Source organism: Poecile atricapillus, chromosome 1 (assembly GCF_030490865.1).
Source record: "Poecile atricapillus isolate bPoeAtr1 chromosome 1, bPoeAtr1.hap1, whole genome shotgun sequence".
NCBI classification, from domain to species: domain Eukaryota; kingdom Metazoa; phylum Chordata; class Aves; order Passeriformes; family Paridae; genus Poecile; species Poecile atricapillus.
The window spans coordinates 119,383,762-119,406,811 of NC_081249.1; the positions used below are offsets into that span (position 1 = coordinate 119,383,762).

The 23,050-nt window shown below is 44.6% G+C and overlaps 1 protein-coding gene across 5 annotated transcripts in view; it reads left to right on the forward strand.

The window, feature by feature from the left end:
* The window catches only part of TEAD1 (TEA domain transcription factor 1), a 153,512-nt gene that overhangs the window by 102,116 nt on the left and 28,346 nt on the right, over positions 1-23,050 (forward strand). The window contains exons 2-8 of one of the 5 annotated variants that reach the window (XM_058836750.1): positions 8,013-8,077; positions 10,766-10,828; positions 10,917-10,979; positions 19,004-19,015; positions 20,284-20,418; positions 20,611-20,657; positions 21,091-21,152. In XM_058836750.1, the coding sequence (XP_058692733.1) occupies positions 8,013-8,077; positions 10,766-10,828; positions 10,917-10,979; positions 19,004-19,015; positions 20,284-20,418; positions 20,611-20,657; positions 21,091-21,152 (447 nt within the window). The remainder of the gene's footprint in view (positions 1-8,012; positions 8,078-10,765; positions 10,829-10,916; positions 10,980-19,003; positions 19,016-20,283; positions 20,419-20,610; positions 20,658-21,090; positions 21,153-23,050) is intronic. The other 4 variants (XM_058836726.1, XM_058836717.1, XM_058836734.1 and 1 more) reach the window with 4 other exon arrangements.

Sequence of the window (23,050 nt, forward strand, 5' to 3'; positions counted from 1 at the left end):
GTAGCTGATCCACAGATATGGCAAAGGTCAAAGTTTGGGGATTTTTATTATTATTTTTTTTTTTTCTCCTGTGGGAGTTTCTTTGTATGTTCTGAAGCCTAAAAATTGCTGTTTGTTTTGAAATGCATTTTTGGTTGCAGTGAAATACAGTTTATTGTAAGCAGAAAATGATTACCAGGGGCAAGAAAAAAACATAAAAAATAAAGGAAGCCATGTATTTTTGCAGCATTTAAATTTTAATTAAATGGGGCTTAGAGTAAATTGTAAAACCTCCTTTTGTTGAGACAACCGACGCTGACAAAATATTAATTAATGAATATTCAGAGAGCTCTCTGGATCACTCCTCTCTTTCTGAAATATGTTCTGCCTCTGTTTTTAAAAAGTCAGAAGAAGAAAATTAATAAACATTGCTTATGTGGAATATTTCCCAGTATGAGGACCTGCCAAACAGAATCCAATGCATTGCATTAATGTCAATGAACACTTTTGAACCAGATGTGTCTATGGGTCTTTTTCATTGTTTTCCCTAAAACTGAAGCTGGGATAAAACCCAAAGATTAAGACTTGACATGAGGAGAATATCTTTCTGTGCTACTATTAGGTCATTTCCCTTCTGCTTTGTAAATTAAATTGTGGTCTTGATTCAATCTGGGATGGTTTTATTGTTGTTGGTTTTAATACAATACACAAAAAGTTCTTTTCTTTGGAAGTATCATTATGATATAACTTAAATGAGTCATTGTAATTGTTCGCTCATTAGCATCTGAAGGGATTATTTCGGTTATTTTGTTTCTGGGATCTTTTCTTTCCCCTCTCCTCTTGGGCAGGCCCGTTAGGGTGAGCCTTGCAAGCGGTTAATTTGTGTATAATAATATTTAAGTGGCTTATTGTAGTTTTTTTTTTGTGTGTGTGTACATACAGCCCACTGGGGCAGCCCTTAAAACACATTTTAGGAACCCTGAGGTCTTTGTCCTCTCCCAGTCCCAATCCTTGTGTGGCCACTTCTGTGCATGGTCCTTGCCTAAATTCTGACCCTTGGCTCCCAAAGGATTCAGGGCACCAACAAGTTGGAGACACACAGTTAATTTTTATTTTTTTGCTCCCATCCCACTCCCTGGGGACTGTGAGAGCTCGCCTGTGTCACACATACAGCCTTCCCACACATACTGCTGCTTAAAGAGGGAGAAAGAAAGAGGAAAAAACCAAACTAAAACAAAAAACCCCCGAAAAATAGGGGGAAAAAATAAAAGAAAGAGAAAAGGTGTAGGGGGGAGATCAAGGGAGTGTTTGCCTTGGCTCACGTGGCAATTAAAAATACATAAGTGAGAGAATTGCCATGAAGTTGCCCGAAGGGCTATAATAAATAACATCCTGCATAACTGGTGCATAAAGTGTGCTCTATGGTTTTCAGTGAAATTACTGTGTCTGTTTTTAGGGTTGCTGGCTGGGGTTTTTTTCAGAATTATAACAGTTAGAATTCAAATAGGCTTATGTTCCTGTAATTGTGGTAAACATATTTTAAAAATCGCTGTTTGATCAACTGTAAATATTACCAGTTCAGAGGTTAAACGCTGTTGTTGGAGTCGCTGAGGGAAATCCAGCAGAAGTGTAAATATGGCAGAAAAAGCTAAACAATATGGCAAAGGAATATTTGCTGACTTAGGAGTGCAGGATCAACACCAATATTTTTCCAGTGATGCTAAACCTCTTGTAGCTGCTAAATTGGATTTGTAGTTGAATGAAGTATCAGCTGCTGTCGGACAAGCCCATAAAGGTCGGGCGGCTGGCCTTTTGTAGGCAGGGCTTAGAGGACGATTGATATGTTTTAGCACTTTTGGGATTATTGTGATTAGGAGGAAGCCATTCTGAATGATAGAGAAAAGGATGTAAAAAACACAGCCCACAGCTGGTAAGCAGCATGTGTTTGCTATAAGGAGAGGTCATGACTAGTTGATCCTGCTGGTTCAGGCACTGATTGACAGTCAAGAAAACTTGATATTATGAAGCAGACCCTTCTTTTTTCTCCCTTCTTTTTTTTTTTTAATCTCCTAAAGAAATGATGGTTCTGTTGTGTTAAGTCAGAGTATTACAAAATCTGGAACACTCTCACTTGTTGCAAGCTAAATGTTCAGAGACACAGCTGCAAGTTTGGAGTTGTTAAAATATCATGTAGGAATTAGTATTCAACCCATACCGGTGAGAACAGTAAATAGGAGTTACAGAATTAGCTCTGGTGTTTCTGTGTTTGCCTTCTTCATATGTGTTAGTCTTAACAAAAACCCTCTTTGCCATCTAGTAGAAAATTTATGCTAAGCATGAGGAAATTTAAAGTCTGCTGAACTTGTTGACTGTTACACGCCTGGCATGTCCAAGATTTTTAGCCAGGAATAATATGTGTAAAAAATATTTTACCAGCCAGAAAACAGCTTTATCATTTTATTTCTATTAACCACCTGCCTCGGAGGACGTGTAGGTTATTTCCTCTTATCTCGGCTATCCACTTGGAAATGTAGAGCTGCTTTTTTCTCTTTTTTTTTTTTTTCCTTTTTTCTTTTTTTTTTCTTTCCTTTTTTTTTCCCCTGTGAGCAGCCATCCGCAAGCTCGCAAATGCACATTTAAATAGTTGTATCTCTGACTCTTTTTAGTGGGGCTGTACCTCTTTCAAAATTCGAGTTTAGCATACCACACAGGAAAGAACACAAGCTTGCCAACTCCCGCTGAGCGTTTTTTCAAGCCTGTGAAAAGAATGAATTATTCAGCAGTAAGCATGCTTACAGCTGGCCATTTGGGAGCTTTGATGTGCGAATCAGGCGGTTGCATGAATGCCCTTATTGTCATGTTATGTGTACACAGTGTGTGAATTATTGAAAATAGTGAGGCCTGAGCCTCATCTGGTAGAGATTACAGTGCAGGCATGCTGGGTGAAGGTCTGTAATTGAAAATCCCCAGATGCTGTTTATTTGGCCTCTGTCACGTGGCCCTTCTGCAGAAAGCCTGGCTGAACAAAATGCTGCCCAGCCCCCTGGAGCCCAGCGTGCCCGCCACTTAAACACCTGCCCAGAATATTTTTAAAAGCTTAAATTAGATTTGCCTACAACGTTTAAATAGAGGATGCCTTACTCAGAGGTTTAAACTGCTTAGCCAGTTGTTGACTCGCAGAACTCTTTTATCTACAAGAGGCTTTTTGTTAGCCAATTTAGCTATGAGGCGCCTTCGGGAAGCGAAGATCTCCCAAAGCCGGATATTCCGCCGGCAAAACGGGATGGAAAAGCTCCGGGGCTGGGCACCATGACAGAGCAGCTTTTCCCCCATGAGCTGTGAGCTGGGCTGCCCAAGGGCCCCGTGCCCACCTTCTGGAGAGGAAGGAAAGGGTTCAACCAGCACGTCCCTGCTGGTGGTGCCTGGGCTGGGATCTGCATCCAGCCCCTGCTCAGCAGCCCGACAAAGAGCTGGGTGCTGCTCACAGGGGCTGTCCCAGGACTCACAGATGCTTCCTCATGGAGAAAATGTCCCACCAGCTCTCCAAATCTGGCCCCCAGCACAAGGGCAGCGCTGTGTGATCACCAGGCCAAGCAGAAGCGGAGTTTACCAAAACTGAACAAACCTTTGCTATGGTAAACGTGGCTGTGAGAATGATTTGGGGGATGAAATTGTGCAGGTCTGTTCCCAGACTTCTCAGTCAGGATGGGAAGTTCCTGTTCCGAGCCACAGTCTGGTAGAATTTGAAGAAATTGATGCTGTTTCATGGTGTGAAAAGAAATGGGCTTTTCCACACGGTCGTTACTTGAATTACGTGGCTGAGTATGAAAACTTTTTAAAATTAGCTGTTCATTTTCAAGTTGCTAGCTGGCCTTATTTCCCACCCTTGCCTGTTTTTATCCCATTTGGATAGTGCCTATTACTGGGAGCTGGGAGGGCAGAGGTTTAATTTGTGTCATTAATGTTCTAAATAAAGATCCCTGCCGGCCTCGGCTGCTCAGGGACGTGCTGCACCGGCTCCCTGCCCTGCTGCCCCTGGCCAGGACACGGGAAAAGGGACATGGTGTGGCCAAGAGCGTGTCCAGAGCTGGTGCAGGTGCTGCTGGAGCCACCTGTGGTGGCTCCCCCGTCGTGCTGGGGTCATTCCTGGCCCATGAAGGGGTTCCCACTTGTGCCTTCCTCAGTCAGGGGTGGATTTTCACCTTTGAGGACCCTGCTGGTGCTGGGGGAGTGGGGGCAAGCACAACTTCAGCATCCAGGGCGGAGCAGGCCGTTGTGGGGGCTGATGCTTGGCTGCTTTGGCTGTTGGAAGCAGATCTTGGTTGGTGGGGGAGGCTCCGTGCACAAGGGCCCTGTGTTAGACAACAACTGCCTCCCCCGGGAGAGCTTCGAGCTGCCCCTGCACAGCTGCTGCTGCTGCTCTGGACAGCAGAAGTGCCAGATCTCTGCTGCCTGAGGGGCACCAGGAACCCCCTCTTGGGGCTGGTGGGGCTCGGGGATGGGCAGGTGGGGGGGCCAAGGGCCACAGCAAGGCTTTGGGAGCTTTGCCTGTCCACAAAGCCTCACGGCATTTTAGCATCTGCGCTGTTTTCTAGATGAACTCCCTTTTTACTCCGTGCTGTGGTTGAAAGGGATGTTCCTCTGCACAAAATGCCTCTTCCTCAGCATCAGTCCAGGCAGAATTACAGTTTGCAACTGCACTGATGGCACAGAAGGATGTGAGAGATAAAAGCCTGAATTAATGGGGACAAAAGCAAACTCCAAGAAGCAGCCTATGTAAAATATTTATTGTGGTCCTATCCTGATCTTTCCAGATCCTTGGGAAAGATTCCTGTGCTGTGAGGATGTTTTATCTAACCAGGCACCTCCCTGTGGCTCTCTTGGATACCTGAACCAAAACATTCAAAGTAGGAGACTGTCACAGCGAATGTCAGGAAGAAAGAGCTGAAAATTTACAGTTCATAAATCTGACCTCTTCTCTTCTGGCAGGCAATTTCCCAGATATGTATGACAAGGAGACAGAGGGAGGGTGTGTATGGAAAGTATTTCCACAGCTGAGCTCTTCTAGAGAAAACAGATCTATTTATTAATGAGCATTTCTCATCCTAAAGCTTCTAATGGCCAGTTAAAGAAGTTCCATGAGCCTCTTTTTGTTTCAGACTCTTCTCATTCCCAAGAGCAGGAAAGGGGTTTTTTAGGAGTATTAAGCTTTCCTTTCTTTAAAATCCTCTTTGGGCTTTAGTTGATCTGGAGATAAGATCATTTCTGTCCCTGTCTGTCAGAGCTGGTAAAGAAGAGCACCAGTGTTTGGTAGATAACATTAAGGCTGTAAATTTTTAGTTGGGGGATCTATCTTGTTTATGTCAGGCATTGCTTCTGTTTGTGTTTGTGGCTTTTGGTGGCCCAAAGAATTGATGTCTTTTCAGATGGTTGTGGCCAGGGGGAAGGTTATTTAGTGAGCCTTCAGTATCTCCTGCTCTGGCTAAACCTGGTGCTTGTGTCTTTGCTGTGTTGAAAACACGATGGTGAGGAAAACACCTGTTTGGCTTTTACCTCGGCCACTTTTCATGGTTCCTTGTGGAGTTCCTCCTCCCTGCAGGTTAAGGCAAATTATTCCACCCTGTTGGCTCTTCTGGAGTTAGGCTCTGAGCAGCCTTAAGGGAGGCAGTCACTTGGCAAACCTGCAATCTTGTTAGTGATAGCCCTGGCCAGCTGGATAATGGCTACAGACCCTTCCCGAGTGAAGCCAAAGTATTTCATTTGGGGCTCAACCAGTTTCGTTCTGGGGCTCAACCAGAGACAGCACTCAAATAATGCAGTCTAGACTTCCAGTGCTGGGTGTTTTTGATGAAGATGCTTTTCCTGTCAGGTGGCTGCCTGGGAACCTGAGCTTTCCTTTACAAATAGATTTTAGCTCTCTTGGTTGGGAGGAGAGCTGTGAAAGCTCAGCTGTGGCCAGGGGCTGCACAGGGCTGCGAGGGCTGGCTGGAGTCACCTGTGCTGTGCCCAGGTGTTTGAAACATCTGCAGCACAGGCAGAGGGACAAGAGATGGCACCGTGTCCTTTCCATCATCTTGTAGCATCACTGGCCTTGCACAGTCACCAGTGGCTGAGCAGAGTGACCTGACAATCTTTTTGCAGCAAAAAAACTCAATTCTGGGTATTATTATCTGCACAGACTTAAACATGCAGGTACCTTCTGGAGGGGGGGGGCATTCCCCAATGAAATCAAAATGTGCATTCAGAAACAGGAGAAGGTCCATACACCCATCACACTGGTGGCTGCAGGAATGTGGTGATCTCTGCCTCTCACCAGACCACACAAGGCCGCCCTTGCAGGCTCCTGTTTGGGTTATGAGGCAGAACACGAGGGAGATACAGAGGTGGAGCGTTCCCTGTTTCACCCCATGAACACAAAGGCGCTTGCTCACCGCAAACAACAAGTATTTTGTGAGCACAACAGGCTGCAGAGCTCCTGCTCAGCCCAAAGACAAGGCCTTGGCATGAAATTAGGTAACTACCTGCTCCTGTGTTTGCGTACGGAAATCCCTCATTTGTGTGCAGAAATGTGGCTGGTTTGTGTAACAGTTTGCTCACGCAAAATTTACCTCTTGAAGTTTGTCCTGAAGAGACCTGCTGGAGAGTTACAAACCAGTGGCATGTTGTGGGAAATGTGGCCAAAACGAAAAGAAAAATGCAGCTCTGCTCTGCAGCATCTTGATATTTCATCTTCTGGTACCCATTTAGCAAGCATGGAAGAGACAGGAGCCGTGAGACATTTGATGCAAAGGGTGTAAAATAAGGCTCAGAGGGGGAGACTGAGGAAAAAAGTCTAGTTTGACTAAATGTGTTCAATCTTTCAGTCAACAAAATGCACTTCAAACATAGGCAGGCTACCTCTAAACTTCCTCATCTCTCCCCCACAACATTAAAGCTGTAAGGTTTTGAAGCCCTGGCTGATAAAATAATTTTCTGCATTCCCCAGCTATGTACTCATCCACTTCAAAATAGCTTGGTGGGTGACAGGCTATTTTCTTAACCTCCCCATTTTCAGCTCACTGCTAAATCAGTTTTCTCATTTCCTACACAGGGCTGCTTTTCCCCTGTGCTGAATGCAAATAGCTCTGTAACTCAGGACTTGTTGAACAAGTACATTTCAGTTATTACCACTTGTAGAGAAGAAACATAATACACAGTGAAAATAAACAGGACACCACATAAAACTTGTGTTATCTTCCAGGTCAGCAGCACTTAAGAAGGAAGTTATTTGGATAGAAAATGTTAGTTTGCATTAAGTAGCGCAGTGTGTGACTGAAGAAGAGTCAAATAGCCATTTTAGAGGCTGGGAGATGTTTCACATTTCCAAGGGAAACAGAGCTCTGAATAACAAACCAGCGTGCTGATGGGCACAGGAGCATCAGCACTGCTGGGCAGCCTCTCTTGTGAGCAGGGTCAGGGGTGTGGCTGCTAACCTGCTGGACTGGGACAGTGGTTTCCATCTCTGGAGAGGCTTTCTGGCAGGAAGGACAGGTTTTGCTCCAAGAACTGAAACTTGGAGAGAAGCTGGCACATCTGGGTGCTTGGCACTCGGGCAGCACTCGACCTTCTCAAGGGTGACCACTCCTCCCCATGGGGATCCAGGGCACAAACAACACCTGGAGCAGCTGAAAGCAAAAGCAGGGGAGCCCAGACCTTGTGTGAACCCCAGGATGGGAGGTTCTCCTGTGAGAGATCATGCTGGGCACCGCTTCTGCCCACGGAGGTGCCTCTCTGCCCGTAAACCTCTGCGGGGCTTCGGGGTGCAAACACTGAGCTCGTGGTGCTCTGAGTGGTGCAGTGCCTGTCCAGGAGATGGAAGAGAAGTACTGGTGAACAGTGAGAAATTCTGGCAAACTGTTTGCAGAGGGAAGTGGAGTTGGTGTGAGGAAAGGAGGCTGTTATGCACAGAGCTCGTGTGTTGTTGGAATGGGGGTGTTTGATGGCGTTCCCAGTGATGCTGCTTGTCCCTTACCATGAATTTTTCTTTGTTTCAGGTAGGAATGAATTGATAGCCAGATACATCAAACTTAGAACAGGGAAGACACGGACCAGGAAGCAGGTAAAATAACCCAGTGGGGAAGTATGCATGTCAATGAATGACAAAACGTGGCATTTTTGGCTGCAGTGGCTGGCTGTGCTTCGGCTCTGATGGGATGATCTGTTGACTTCACTATTCAGATTAAATACATGCTGTTTAGGGAATATTTAAAACTCCAGGGTTTATGTTGTGGTGGTGTGAGGATTCACTTTTCATTAAGCTGTCTGTAAATGAAGCTGTTATCCCCCATATTTCATAAAAAAATTCAAAAGTTTAAACAAAGCCATAAAGCATGGTGCCTTATTTCTCTACATAATATTATAATATAATTATTATTTTGAGATGGTAAAGAGTGGAACCTCTTAAAAGTTAAGGGAATTTGGCTGTATAATAGAGGTTATAATTCTTGGATATTCTTGGGAAATATATAAAAATGAACCAATCGTAATCATGCTCTTAGCCTATGGCCAGTAGTTGCTACAAGATATAAAAATTATTATAAGATTTCCCTAAGAGCCTTTGAGCTCCTGGTCTTTGACCATGGTAAGATTTCATTCATCCAAGAGTCAGAATAAACCTTAAAACCACCTTGAGTTCTTTTATAGATAATTACCACATAACCATTAATTTATCACATATTACTAAATCCTTTAATTCATGATACCCCCAGCGATCAGCAGCCTTGCAGAAGGCACAGTTTGTGTGTAGCTCATGCAGTGGCTGCTGTTTAAAAACGCTCCACAAACAGCAGAGCTCCCTTGCTTTAAGGTCAGGTGTGAGATTCCCCTTCTCCCCCCGCCACATGTGTGACAGGGGGCAGGCAGAGGCTTTGCATGTGCATGTTCTGCATGTCCTGCAGCACAGGGAGAGGTGGCCCTGGGTCACACAAAGCGTCCAGAGCTCGGCTTTGGAGCACCTTGGGTGCTGTTTTGCCCTGGGTGATGTCCCTTGTCAAGCACGTGCGCGAGGGATGAGAAAAGGCGTCAGGAGAGCACGTGGAAGAGGAGCGAGGCAAAGGCTGGCCATCACAAGCTAAAAGCAGAGTCCCTGGTTCTCCCTGCCTTGCCGAGCGAGCCCCAGGAGCTGGAAGTTATGCTGGGCTCACAAAGTTAATGCCTCAGGAGTGAGAATGCAGAGCTTGGGGTGGTCAGATCCTTGGCCAGCACGTGCCAAGAAGGCAGGAGGGCTGTGACGGCTCACTGTGGTGATGGCTACCTCTGCACTTGTGCATCCCTCTGTAGTGCTGCATAAATCATTCCAACTGAGTGCCTAAAAAAGGGGGTTTGGAGCTACTCTGGAGTTTTAACCAGCCATTCAGTGTTGTTCAGTTCATTGTTCTTCCTGTGGAGCTTTTAACATCACTAATATTCCACTGACAGCAAAACAAATGAATATGTGTGAGAACTCAGTCGAGGTGTTTGTCTGCAAAACGGCTCAGTAAGCAGCAGTTTAACTCTGAATTACTGCAGAGCTGTTCCCGAAGGTGGCCTTCAGGGATGGTGCTCATGGATGCATCGCTGTTTGCTTCCCTCCTAAAATACAGCCTTTTTGGTACTATTGTCACTGAATAGTCTCACAGAGGAGGAAATCATTGCTTTTCTTTTGTTCTTTCCCAGACAGGAATTGTAACTAGTGTAGGAAAAATGTGCACCACCTGATGTGGCATGTCCTGGGTCAAACCAGAATCAGAGGTTTCCCTTTTAGTGGTTTTTGCCATCACTGTAGGTTTTAAACTTTCCCACAGAAGGCTGGAGGATGCTGAGTGCTACCAAGCATCACTAAACCTTCACCAGCAGCAGCATGGATTTCAGCATGTCCCTGGCTAGACAGGAGTGTGAATTTGGGCCCAGACCCTTCACTGCACAGGCAGCAACTTCTGACCAGTAACTGGTGTGGTGCAGGACTGGGTTTGTACAGATTTCTGAGTGAAGCAGCCATGGGCCAGACCTGGTCATCGCTCGAGCTGATGTCAAGTTGCTGGTCCCCAGTTGCACAAATGTTTTGTGGGCAGATTTGATGCTGAGATTACCAAGGAAACCAGCAGGGGTTCAGGGACCTGTGTTGTGCCAGTATTTTATCATTTGTGCCAGAATTTAAAGCATTTCAGTGGACTCAAAAGGCAGCCTGAATCTCCTCACTGGAGCTGCAGAGCACAATAAATAATGGATGCAATTTCTTGGTGCCAAGCTGTGCCTCAAGCCTAGTGGCAAATGGTCAGAGTGGGCAATGCATCCCCAGCAGATGGGGCAGAAATCCTTTGGGCTCCCCACATGAGAGCTCAGGGCCTGGGCATGGATGGGATCGGTACCAAAGCACGTGGGCTGCATCCAGCTGGGAACTGTGTCTTCTATCTTGTAGCTGAATGCACAGCCTGGTGGGTTACACTTTTTTTTCCCCTTTCTCTTTTCTATTTTTTTTTGTTTCCTTAATCAAGTCCCTGCAGTGATGACCTGTATTGTTAAGCCTCGGTGCTAAGAGCTTGGTATCTGGCTGGGAATGTGGTATCTTTAACAGCAGAGCTTACTGAAGATGCAAATAACTTCCTCCCTTCAGAAAAGTTTCTTTTTTTCTTTTTTTTTTTGTTTTTTTACTTTTTTTTTGTTTTTTTAAAAAAAAGAGAAAAATAGACATTTAAAATTTGATTTGCTTTTTGTTTTTCTTTTGTTTGTTGTTTTTTTTTTCCCCCCCCTATAAACCTGAACAATGTAGGTGTCTAGTCACATACAGGTCTTAGCAAGAAAGAAAGTTCGAGAAATTCAAGCCGCCATTAAGGTACGTTTGGCTTGCCCAGTTGTAGGGGGCTTTTCATCTCCATGGTTACAGGCTTTTCCTTTGTTTCCTCCCTTCCCCTACCCTGCAGGTGTCTAGTCACATTCAGGTTCTTGCCAGAAGGAAATCTCGTGATTTTCATTCCAAGCTGAAGGTATGCGCTTTTCTGCTTTTGGGCTTGTGGTTGCTGTGCCTGTCCCTTCTCCTCCCTGCGGTGATGGGCGAGCGCTGGGGCTGCTGTGCTGTAACCTCCTTTTCCTGCATGTGGGAGCTCTTTGTGTTTAATCCCCGGCTTCTGCACTAGCATCCCCATTAAAAAACCTCGTTTTAACACTGTCCAAATGCCGAGTGAACTCCTCTTTGTAACAGCTCAGCACCTAAACCTGGTTTAACCCGTTAGTCCACGGGTTTTTAACCCGTCAGTCCACAGGTTTTTAACCCGTCAGTCCATTTTTTTGTTTTACTTTTTAACAGCCTAGCAGTGTATTTAAGTACACAGGGCGTTTTGTCACAGCTGCCTAGATGCTTTTTATTTTTTTTAATCATTATTTTATTTTTTATTATTATTTTTTTATTCTTTTTCCAGAGGGGTAATTAGGGTAATTGTTTTCCTTTCCCAAATGTTTTTTTTGTCCATGCTGCTGAACTGCTATCAAAAATACTTAAACCAAATAATTTCTACCAAGTGCTAGAGATCAAAGTTTATCCAGATTGCTCTCGTTTTTCTAGACTACAATCTAGCATCACCTCAAGTCACGCACTATTTACAAGATTCCCTGAAGTTTCATTTTTTTTAAAGTAAATTATTGACATTTAATCTTTGGAGAGCCTCAGTCAGAGTCTTGTTCAGGGAATATTAAGTATGTTTGCTTAATCTGACATGATGAATTGTACATGTCCCCGTTTTCTCTGCCTTCCATAAAATATATTCTAAGGTTGAAAAGAACCTCTTGGAAATGTTTCATAGGGGTTTCTCAGATTGCTTGTTTTTCCAAGTTTTCCAGCAGAGAGCTTGAGATTTTTTTGGTATTTTTTTTCCACACTATTTGAAAATGAAAGAGGGAGTTTGGCAGTTTTTGCTGTCGATTTTTGCTTTTTTTTAATAAAAAGTGAAGGAACTTGTAAATCTTTTACTTCCCTCCCCCTTTTTTTTTTTTTCTTTCTTCTCTTAACATGAGTGGATTTTTTTTTTTTTTTTTTTATTACTATTTTCTATTTCTCCACCCAGATATGAGAACAAATCACATTTTTGTTCTGGTTTTGGGCAGTGCTTTCCCTGTCCTGAGCACTGCGGATGCTCACCCCCATCCTGGAACTGCAGTGTAGGAATAACAGCCTGGCTTTGTAAAAGCCTCCCTGACAGGAGCACTGGGTTTTTCAAGGGCAGCATGCTGGCAAGCTTGTCTGGCTGTTGGTGGCTGGCTTTTTAGCTGCACTGGCTGAGCAGTTGGGGTTCGGAAAGAACGACTAAGACAACTTAAAACGTCCTGCTTTTTAACCCAGGGGGCAATAATACAGAGATATGTAGCATTTTAAGCTCAAATTGTCAAGCCTTGATGCCTAAAATCAAGTATGTGAGTAGGTGACCTTACTTTCAGAGGTGCTCAGCACCAGCAGCCCCTGGAGTTTTAGAGGACTCTCAGGGCTGTAAAAATCAGGAAGCTCACCTAGGTATCAAATGCAGGCATAGGAGCCAAACACAATTATTTGATTTAATGTTCTAAAAAATATCTCCCTTTCTGAATGACCAGAATACCTTAAAATGCGAAGCCACTTACAAAGCAAAAAACTATTTTTAAATACTGCACCTGCTGTCTGATTAATATTGAAGCTTTCCAAAGAGCCGAGGTAGCCAAACCCTAAGAATATTTCATCTAGTCTAGATACCATTTGCAGTAAATAGAGAACTGGAAGGAATTTTCATGTGAAGGAGTCGCCTGAAGAAGGGAACATCTGTTTGGACAACAAAACATTTTGTAAGGGCTTGTTGCCCTTTCCCACCTGGCCAGGCCTTTCCTCCCCGCACAGAAGAGGTGAATTTTGATGTAAAAGGTGCCATAAGGGAGCTGCCTTATGCAGAAGAGAGCTCTCATTCCTCTTGCCTGCTGCAAGTGCTCCCTGGAGGTGCTGGAAGCTGCTGCTTCTGAGCCTGAGATGGAACTTTGCTCCTGCAGGAATTTCGTTAGTGCTGCTGCCTGCTTTTCCTTGTCCTCGCTGTGTGGGACCGTCTGTAGGGCCAGTGTCACCCAGGATCACCCTAGGCAGGGACCAGCCAGGAGTGAAACCTCTGGAGATCTTTATTCCAGCTCCCCCCTGGCAGAGCAGTTTGCTGAGGACTTCAGAAGCTGCCTGAGAAGGATGTCACTGCTGCAGGAGGAAGACAAGGCACATACATTCCAGCGCCTCTGAGTGCTCACTATTTCAATGGGGACCAATTTTGGCAGCAGCCTGAACAGCCCCAGCAGTATCCTCGGAAAGATGACGGGCTCTTGCTGCCCTGGAGTGGGTGCTGTCTGCATTCCCTGGGGAAGGGGTCACCAAGGAGAAGATAAAATGCAGTTTTTTACACCTGGGATTTTTTTACACCAGCACATACTGACAGGACAAGGAGGAATGGCTTCAAACCGAAAGAGAATAGGTTTAGATTAGATATTAGGAGAATAAAAAAGTTACTGTGAGGGTGGTGAGGTGCTGGAAGAGGCTGCCCAGAGAAGCTGGGGGTGCCTCAGCCCTGGCAGTGTTCAAGGCCAGGCTGGATGGTGCCTGGAGCAGCCTGCTCTAGTGGAAAAGTCCCACTAGAAGTGGGCTTGGAATTAGATTATTTTTAAGGTCCCTTCCAACCCAAACCATTTTATGGTCCTATGCTCCCCACCCAGGCCAACTCACCCTTTCAGCAGTGAGCTGCCGCTTGTAACACCTGTGGTTGGTGGCATCCAGGGAAGCACTTAACTGCTTTAAAGAAAATCCCATTTGCATCTGGTGCCAATGTTCTCTTGATCTGTGGCTGATCTCCTGCTCACGGAGAGGAGAGCACTTGGGCAGATCTTCCCATGTTAACCTTCTGCAAAACTCCACCAGGATGGAAGGATCTCAGAGCTGTCTGCACACATGGCTTTGGAAGCTTTCCTGAGAGGCAGAAGTCTCACCTGCTCGGTCCAGCAAGGTCCCTTTTCCTCAGTGAGAAGTGCCTGTGGTCACTGTGGAGGGATGGATGGATCCTTAGCCCGTGGAAGTGAAGTTTCACCCATGAATGCCATTGCTGCCTTTCAAGACCACCAGTAAAGAATGTCCTCTCAGCCCCTCCAGGGATGTCATACACTCTGATTCTCTTTGCAGCAGGAAAATGCACCTATTTTAGAGATTTTAGTCTTGATACGCTGAGGTTATTAAAATCTTCCTGAAGTCGGAGCAATTGAATGTGATGAAAATGGGAAGAGAGGCCGAGATGAAGTTGTCCTTGGAGACAGATCTGAAAGGCAGCTCCTCTTCATGGCATTTCCTCTCGGGCAGAGGCTGAGGAGGCACAGCAGAGTTTTTACACTCCAGTGTTGTGTTTCTGTGTCAAATACACCAGCCCAGGGTGCCAGGTCACAGCATTTCCCACCTCTGCACTGACAGGGAGCCAAAGCCACCTCCGTCCACTCAGGACAAAAGATGGATTGGAAGCTGTGCATAAACAGAGAGCAAAGGTGTTCACAGCAGGATGTACATCTCTCTTAGGCTTTCAGAGTAGATTTTTTTCCATAGTGCAAGATTAATTAGAGACAAAAAAACCCACATTAAAATGCCTACAGTTCACATCTCTTACATGTTTTTAAATCCATTATTCTACATTCTGCATTTAGGGATAAAAAGAAAATATTGTTGTCAATTATAAAATGCTAAAGATAGCTCTATACTATTTTAAATGAACAATGATAAAAGCCTTGAAAAATTCCCTTTGATGTGAATGGAGTCTTCAGCATTTTGAAATACAATAAGATGGATTAATTGCTACTCATTAGGCAGCAAGTTGGGACAGCTTTGAATGCGCATTCTCTTCTTGGCATTAGCTATTGCCTGGCTGAAATAGCCAGCTTTTGTATTTACTCCTGTCTTCTCTAATAATAAGCAAATTGGAGATCAGGGCTAGAAACACTGAAGTGCTCTCTATCTTTTGTCCAGAACAATTGTATATTGTCATGATTTGTTTATCTTTTTTGAGCTACAGCTAATTATTGTAAAGGTTATTTGAATCAATACGAGATCTGTGCAGAAATAACATCTGCAAAATTGCTTATTAGGAAGCTATTTTATGCTAGTGTTACTGTAACATCCATTTTGTGAGCAAATTGTTGTTTCTTGTGTCTTTTTTTTTTTTTCCCCCTTACATGAAAAGTTTTGCATTTTAAATATTGGTACAGGTTTTAGGCCTTCTTGAATTAATCCTGTTCTGTTGTGCTTACTCTTCCTCACACTGTCTTAGATTTTTTTTTTCTCTCCCAAAGTCACCAATAACATGGTATTCAAAGCCCCATTTATCATTCTAGGATAACAGTTTTTATTTTTTTGCTTAAGAACTTGTTTGAACTGATTGATTGAATTATTCTTCTGTTTATGTTGGATTAAAAGAAAGTCAAGCACAAATTCTTTTGTGCTTGTCATGTAGAGCTCTTGTTTCATGCGGGGCTTTTATAGATATTAAGATCTATAATTGGATGATACTGGGGAATTACTAATATCGAATTTATCTGTGTATTTTACATTCCAAAACGAATTGTGGAAGAAAACCTCAAGGGTCTGATTCATTAAAAGTTGTAGTCTTGCATTAGATGCTTAGAGCTCACATCTTCCAAAAAACAGAGTGTGCAACAGCAGCCAGCTAAAACAGGAGACACATTTTGACCCAGAGGTGATGTTTTAGGGATTTAGTGGGGCTAGAGCAGTTTTGCAGTGCCTGTACAGTAAGTGCACCCTGCTGACATGCATTACTGATGATGTGCATGGTGCAGGAGGTTTGTGGAAGCGGAGGGGAGGGCAGGGTGTGAGTGCAGCCTGTGGCTCCAGCTCATTCCTGGGCAGCAGCAATCCCCTCCCAGCTCATCCATTGAGTGGGGTCAAACCAGGTCAGGGCCAGATGGGACCTATCCAAGGAATACCTTCATCTCCAGAAGGATTTAATGATTTGGTAGGAGATGCTGTCCCCCCAGGCTTCTGCTGAACCTCGGCACGAGACTGCAGCACGCTGGCCCAAACTTTCCTTGTACTACATCAGTGTGAACCACATGGAGCTGAAAAAAATTATTCCAGCTTTACAAACCAGCACAAGTGGGAGCAAAACAAAACCCTTTCTTGTCTCGGACAAGATAGGAAATCAAAATCTTAGCTCTTTGCAGTCATTAAAAATCCCACAACGTTCCCGTTTTAGAGGAGGGGTGTTAACCCATTTGTCCTGGCCAAATTCCAACCCGGGTAATTACTGTAATCTGCCTGTGTAAATTACCCCTGCCGTTTTAATTGGATATATTACTTCTCTTGCTGCCTAAACTGTGATGTAATACCATTGTGTGTTATTAATCAGTTACCAAGTTTCATCCCAGAAGAGGCAGTGATAGGTAGAGAGCCTCGCTCCCTCCTGGTTACGAGTGCTCTCTATTACAGCATGAAAAGCCCCAACATATACTTGTTTTTAAGTGGCAGACTAGCTGATATTGCAATCTAAATAAACAGCTTTAAAATGTGGTGATCCCATTCATTTTTGAAGACCACGAAGTCTGCTTGATTATACAAGCACAGGCAACCACCTTGCAGCTCTCCAAAAGTACCTGGAGCTGAAGGTGCTTTTTTGCCAGTGCAGCTCAGGACCTGTTAAGTATCTGTATTTAACTTTGAATTTGATTTCTGTCGTGTTTGAATGCAAAGCTGCTTTGAGAAAAGCTGACCTTCCCACTGTGCAGATTCCTAGGCCTGCAAAAGGTGAAGCTTCCCGTTGGAATGTGTTGTCCTGATGTCCCAGATGAGATTTGTCACCACTGGGGGATGTTGAAACACCCCAGAGCTGGCCCTGTTGCAAGGAATGCCTTTCTGAGCTGTCATTCTGAAGGTTTTTTTCCTTTATCCCATCCTCCTGAAAATGTAAAGAGGATGAGATGAATGGCCCCACAAAGCACAGATCATTCTAGGGTGAAAAGCAGCAGTTGGCAAGAAGGAGGGCACATACCATTTCATGTCACAAAAGCAAAGATGTTTTCTCCCTCCAAAAATCCCTGTCACTGTCCTTAAAATTCAGGATCATCAGATTCACCTTAATGGTGACTAAGAGCTCCCCAGAAGATTTTGAAGGAAGTGTAATTCAAACTTTTTCCTAGTTCATCTGTTAAGGTGGGATTTGCCTACTGTAGCTGCTTCTGGGTGTCCAGGCTCCCATTCCAGCCCTTGGATGGCAATAACATCTCAGAAAGTAATGCATTCAGTTGGTTTCAGTGCCTCACAAGGCAGAGATAAATCCAGCTTCTCCTGGAGCTGCTCCAACACTAGCAGGGAATTAGCCAGAGACTTTAGAGGATAAAGTGAGGAGAGATGAACAATTTCACAGACATACAACCTCCCCTGGCTCACACAGCTCCAAGGAATGGACTTTAATAGCCCTGACAAAGCTTTTACTTTTAAATCCTCCTTTAGTTTGGATCCTTCTAATAGTGGATCCAGGAGAATTTGGCACCTTGGCAGGGGCACAGGCATGGCTGGTGGTGGGCAGGAGAGGAGCCTGCAGTGTCCCAGCATGTCTGGAGAATAACAGGGGAGTCACAAAAGCTTCACTCACACGGGTTTGGAGGTTACTAGGACCCAGAGGCACATATTTCTTGTACCATTTATTTTACACACAGGACACAGATCCCCTGAATGCTGGCTCTTGGTAGGGTTCAGCAGGCTGGGTGAGACTCTCATGGTTTGACATTTCCAAGCCAGCTCTGCTTACAGAATAAGGCTGGAACAGAGAAATCTGGTAGGGCTGGATCTCCACATTGCTTCAGGACATCTCACTTTCGTCTGTTCATGATGGAGGGTTCTTCTTGCTGTGCAAAAGTGTAAGAGGGACCTGGGGAACTGCATGAACCTCAGCATTCTGTCACTTCTTAGCACCCAGCAAGAACACAGATCTTTTAGCCTGGTGGCCTGCAGACATCCAAAGGCAGCCAGTAAAACATGCCATGCACAAAGCTCCTGTGCACACCCTCCCACCCTAGGGCAGGCAGGGCTGAGAGACAGGGCTCACCTCCAGCTCTTCACCAGAGAGCTGGCTGTGGTAACACTGGAAAGCTACAAGTTTGGAGAGAGTTTTGAGTTTTGAGAGAGGATTGAGTTTGTCCCTGCACTAAGGGATGTGTCCCCCCAGCACAGGTGAGCCCAGGGTGCTGGAGATGCCCAGGACACAGAGCAGGGGCTGTCCTGGAGTCCCACACAGAACAGGGAATGATGCTGAGCTCAGGGAATGATGCTGAGCACAGGGAATGATGCTGAGCATAGGGATGTCCCCACACCCTGCAGGTGAACAGGGAATGATGCTGAGCACAGGGAATGATGCTGAGCACAGGGAATGATGCTGAGCTCAGGGAATGATGCTGAGCACAGGGAATGATGCTGAGCTCAGGGAATGATGCTGAGCACAGGGAATGATCCTGAGCACAGGGATGTTCCTCAGCCCAGGGAATGATGCTGAGCACAGGGAATGATCCTGAGCACAGGGATGTCTCTCAGCACAGGGAATGATGCTGAGCACAGGGAATGATGCTGAGCATAGGGAATGATGCTGAGCACAGGGATGTTCCCCAGCACAGGGAATGATGCTGGAGCAGCTCCTGCCCTACTCCACCTGCTGCTCTCCAGGCTGTTTCCCACAGGGGCTCCTTGCACAGCTCAGGGAAACACACTCAGCAACAATCCCTCTCTTTCAGTATCCACGGCTTTCACACAGTGAGCTGGGGGTTGTTTCTCCCCAGGGTTTTTGGGGTTTTTAATCCTTTTTTCCCACCCTTTTAATGAATCAGACCCTGGGTGAAAATAATGCATTTGTTTAAAGTTGATATTTAATGTTGAACAAACTGCTCTTCCTTTGTCTCTTACTATTTTGTTCATATTTTGCTAAGAGTCTGCTATTCTACACAAGCATTTTAATAAACTGTTTGTTGTTGTATCCAGGTAACAAGCATGGTAAGTATTTTGACTAAACCAAGTATTATGTACCTTAGCTGTGCTTGGCAGAGTTTTTTGGCTAGCTTTTCCTGTACTTTCAGCCTGTGCTGTTTCTAAAGGAGCTATTGAAAGGAGGAAAGTGCTCACCTATAGTACTACTACATACAAGCTTTAGAGGGGGCATATGTGCAAAGTCATGTATCATAAATAAGAGCATGCACCTCTTGCTGGCATGCTTGCTACTTTGCTTGGAAAATAAAACCAGAAAAAAATCCCCCCCCAAAAAAACATCTTTGCCTAATACTGCTTGTGTTCCCTCATTCTAAGTGGCACACCTAAGTGTTGGTGCTCATCAATCCAGCACTCCTGGATGAGGAACCCTGCTTTAGCAGCGTGTAACAGTCTGTGTTCACTCATTTTCCCTGACCTAAGACATCCCCCTGGTTAACTCTGTTGCATTAAGAAGCCTTCCCTTCCTGTCCTGTGAGCAGACCTGACTGGCAGTGGCTGGGACTCCAAGTGCTGCTCTAATACAAGTAACTGATAACAACCCCCCTTTTCCTAAACTCGTTCCTGTGTGCCCAAAAAAAGCAGGAATTTTATGGCTGATGGCTTTCTGTGGGAACACTGTAAACCAGTAAAACACCACAACTGAGCATTTAAAATGTCCTTTACATGTTTGTGACCTAACTGTCATAAAGCTGAATCCAAAACGTCTCTAAGCATGGAGAAAGCTCTGTCCCTGTTTGCAGTTCCGTGTTCTCGTTCTAAGCTGCTCTTAGATGGGAATGACAGAGCTCAAATCCCAGTGCTCCCAGTCCTGGGATCCCAAACCTCCAAACTGAGGCTGAGCTGTGGATGGGCACCCTCCCTTGTGTCCCCTGGTTTGGTGCCCTCTGGGTGTAATTTCCTGCCCATCCCTGGGTGTAATTCCCATCCTCGGGAGCACGCCCTGTTTAGCCCAACCTGATTTAAAATCACAATTTGCCCAGATAAACAAATGGGCAGCAGTTTGCTCTCCCAGAGCTTCCTGCGTGTTGGCAGAGCAGACTGTGAGAATTCAGGTCTACCATGCATGTCTGAGAGGAGGTTTTGCCTTGAGGTAGTTTGAGTGTTAGCCTCCATGCTGTACTTTTTATTTATTTTTTTTTTCCCTGCATGATTTGCTATTTTTGCATTTTCTGTGTGGCTTTTTCAGTTTTTAGTCACGTGCTTGTAGCTGCAGTTATTGAACGTCATTTGTTGTGCCAAATGTTTTAAGACTCCGTGTAATTGTCATGTTAAAGGATCAGACAGCAAAGGACAAAGCGCTCCAGCACATGGCAGCAATGTCATCAGCACAGATAGTCTCAGCTACTGCTATTCACAACAAGCTGGGCCTGCCAGGAATTCCCCGTCCTACATTTCCTGGGGCACCTGGGGTAAGTCATCAGCCGAGTCCCAAAAACATCCCTGCACTCCCTGACAACCTTCAGTGGGGAACTAAGATGGGATGAATGGATTAATGCCTTGATTGGGCTTGCAAAAGGGAATCGTGCTTGTTCAAAAATACCCAAAGTTCTTCCAACAAAGGGAACAACCGTGGGCCTGTTTGTTTGTTTTTCCTCTTGCAGTTTTGGCCGGGAATGATTCAAACGGGGCAGCCTGGATCCTCGCAAGAGTAAGTCCTGAGAATTCAAACGTGTTTCTCTGTGCAGTGAGAAGGGTGGCTTGTGCACTCTGAGACTGGGCAAGTGACAACTTGCAAATTTTTCTAAAAAGGAGGTAAAGATAATTTTAGGGAAAGAAAAAGTCTTTAGAGTGATGTGAAGTCACATTCAAGAAGTGGGATCCCAAACCTCCAAACTGAGGCTGAGTAGCGGATGGGCACCCTCCCTTGTGTCCCCTGCTTCGGTGTCCTCTGGGTATAATTCCCTGCCCATCCCTGGGTGTAATTCCCATCCCTTCTGTTCCCTCTGGGCTGTCTGTCTGTCAAATATGCCCTGCAAGGAGGTGGGTAAAGGTCATCAGCCACCTATTTTCCTGTAGTGAGTCTGATGGAATTTCCTGTGGGTGGCACAGGCGTGTGATTTTTGTGCACCTCTTTATTCCAGCGTCAAGCCATTCGTTCAGCAGGCCTATCCTATACAGCCATCAGTCACAGCTCCCATTTCAGGTAATTCTCCCATTTATCCTCTGCTTTAAAAATACTTGAATTTTGCACTGAATGTGATGTATTAACTTCTGACCTGGGCAGAGCCGCTGCTCGGGATCTCACGTTCCCTCCAGTCAAAGGAAACAGCAATCCCAGCTGTTTATTATGTCCTGTTATTATCTGATTATATCTTAGGGAAACTCATTGTGTTTGGGGTTTTTTTAGGTAGGAAGCACTAATGCATATGCAAGGAGCTGTGATGTGTAATTTCCAGTCAGCGCTCTGTATTGTAGGAATTACTGTAAAAAATGAGCAATAGGATGAATGTTTCTTTTAGAATAGCTAGGTAACAAGAATACACCTTAATTTATTTTAAACTGAGCCTGAAACCTCTTCCAAAATCATGTATGTTTAGCATTAAGTATAAAACTTCTCTGTGTATCAGGTTGTTTATAACTCATCCCCTCCTGAAGGTCCTGTTTGCCTGGTGCCACTTTGATAAGTACCTAATTTTACTCTGAATTCCATTGCTCAAATTGATCAAGCCTTTCCCATGGCTCATTCCGTGCTCCTTTTCCCAGGTTCCTTCCATGCTTGATTTCAGGAAAGGCCATTATTTCTTGGCAGATGATTTCTCATGTTACGTCTCCCTTGCCAAAAGATCCCAATTCTTCTGACTTTGTGCTGCAAGGTTTTGACTCTTACCCCATTCTTTATGTTTTTCTAACTTGCTGCTATTTAATGCTTTCAACTAAAGCTATTTTTCTGCATTCATGAGAATGCCCTTTTCTTGATGTACTGAATTTATAACATTATTTTCTAAGTCAGGTATTTTCTATCGTCTTCTTTTATCCTTCCATGTTTTCTCTCAGAATAGGAATATTAGTATTTCTAAATCAGACAAAACTCGTGCATGAGTTTTTGCTTCGTTGGAATTCCCGTTCATGTGTAGCCAGTGACATTTGTAATTCCCTGTTTTGCACAAGTCTCACACCTTCATTGCCCAAATTTGAGGTTTGGAGTCAGGTACCACATTCTCATTATGGGATATGGACACACACTGCCTCTGACCTCTCCCTGCTTCTCAGCCTTGCTCAGGATAATCTTTGTTCTCGTGCCTTTGGTGCCTTCCTTGTGCCTGTGTCTCTCCCAGGATGAGTTTTGCCTTTGAGCTGCTGCCTTTTCCTCTTCTTTTACAGTTTTCTTTCCTTCTCACCCAATTTTCTGCAATGAGGACCAAGAGATAGCATTTATTCCTTCTCTTGAGGTGAATTAGAGAGGGTGCTTAAGATCCCTTCTCTATCTAGACCATGTCATTCTCTCTTTATTATCAATTTAAAACCTTTTTTTTTTCTTCTTTTTAGGGTATGACTCAGCTCTCTACAGTAATTATTTATTATTAGCTGTAGCATAATGATGCCTAAAAGCTCCAAAAGAAGTCGAGACCCAATGTGCAAATACATAGTAAGAGACAGAGCCTGCCTTGGAAAGCTTGTACTCTAAATAGGAGAGGGGAATTGAGAGTGGCAGAAGAAATAGGCACAAAGAGGGGTGATTTACTTGCAGGCTGTGGCACATTAGGAGCCAGAAATTCAGTTCTCTTCACTCCCAAGGCAGTAATGTCTCCTGGGAGTCTTGATGCCAGTTTCCAAGGAGGGGTGCAGCTGTGGGTCCAGGTGAAGTCTCTAGAAATCTCTGTAAACTAGTATATAATTCAAACAAAAATTCTACAGTGAGTTACAGCCCCAAGGAAACAAAATAGATCTGTTCTTTCTGCCATTACTAGATTGCTGGGCTGGCACCTCTTTTTCTACATACTGGCCTGAGTTTTTCCAGTTTCAGCTCATCCTGAATTAATCGCTTGCTAAAATTAATATAAATATCCAAGTGTTACATGCATAACTCCCAGTTATATTTAA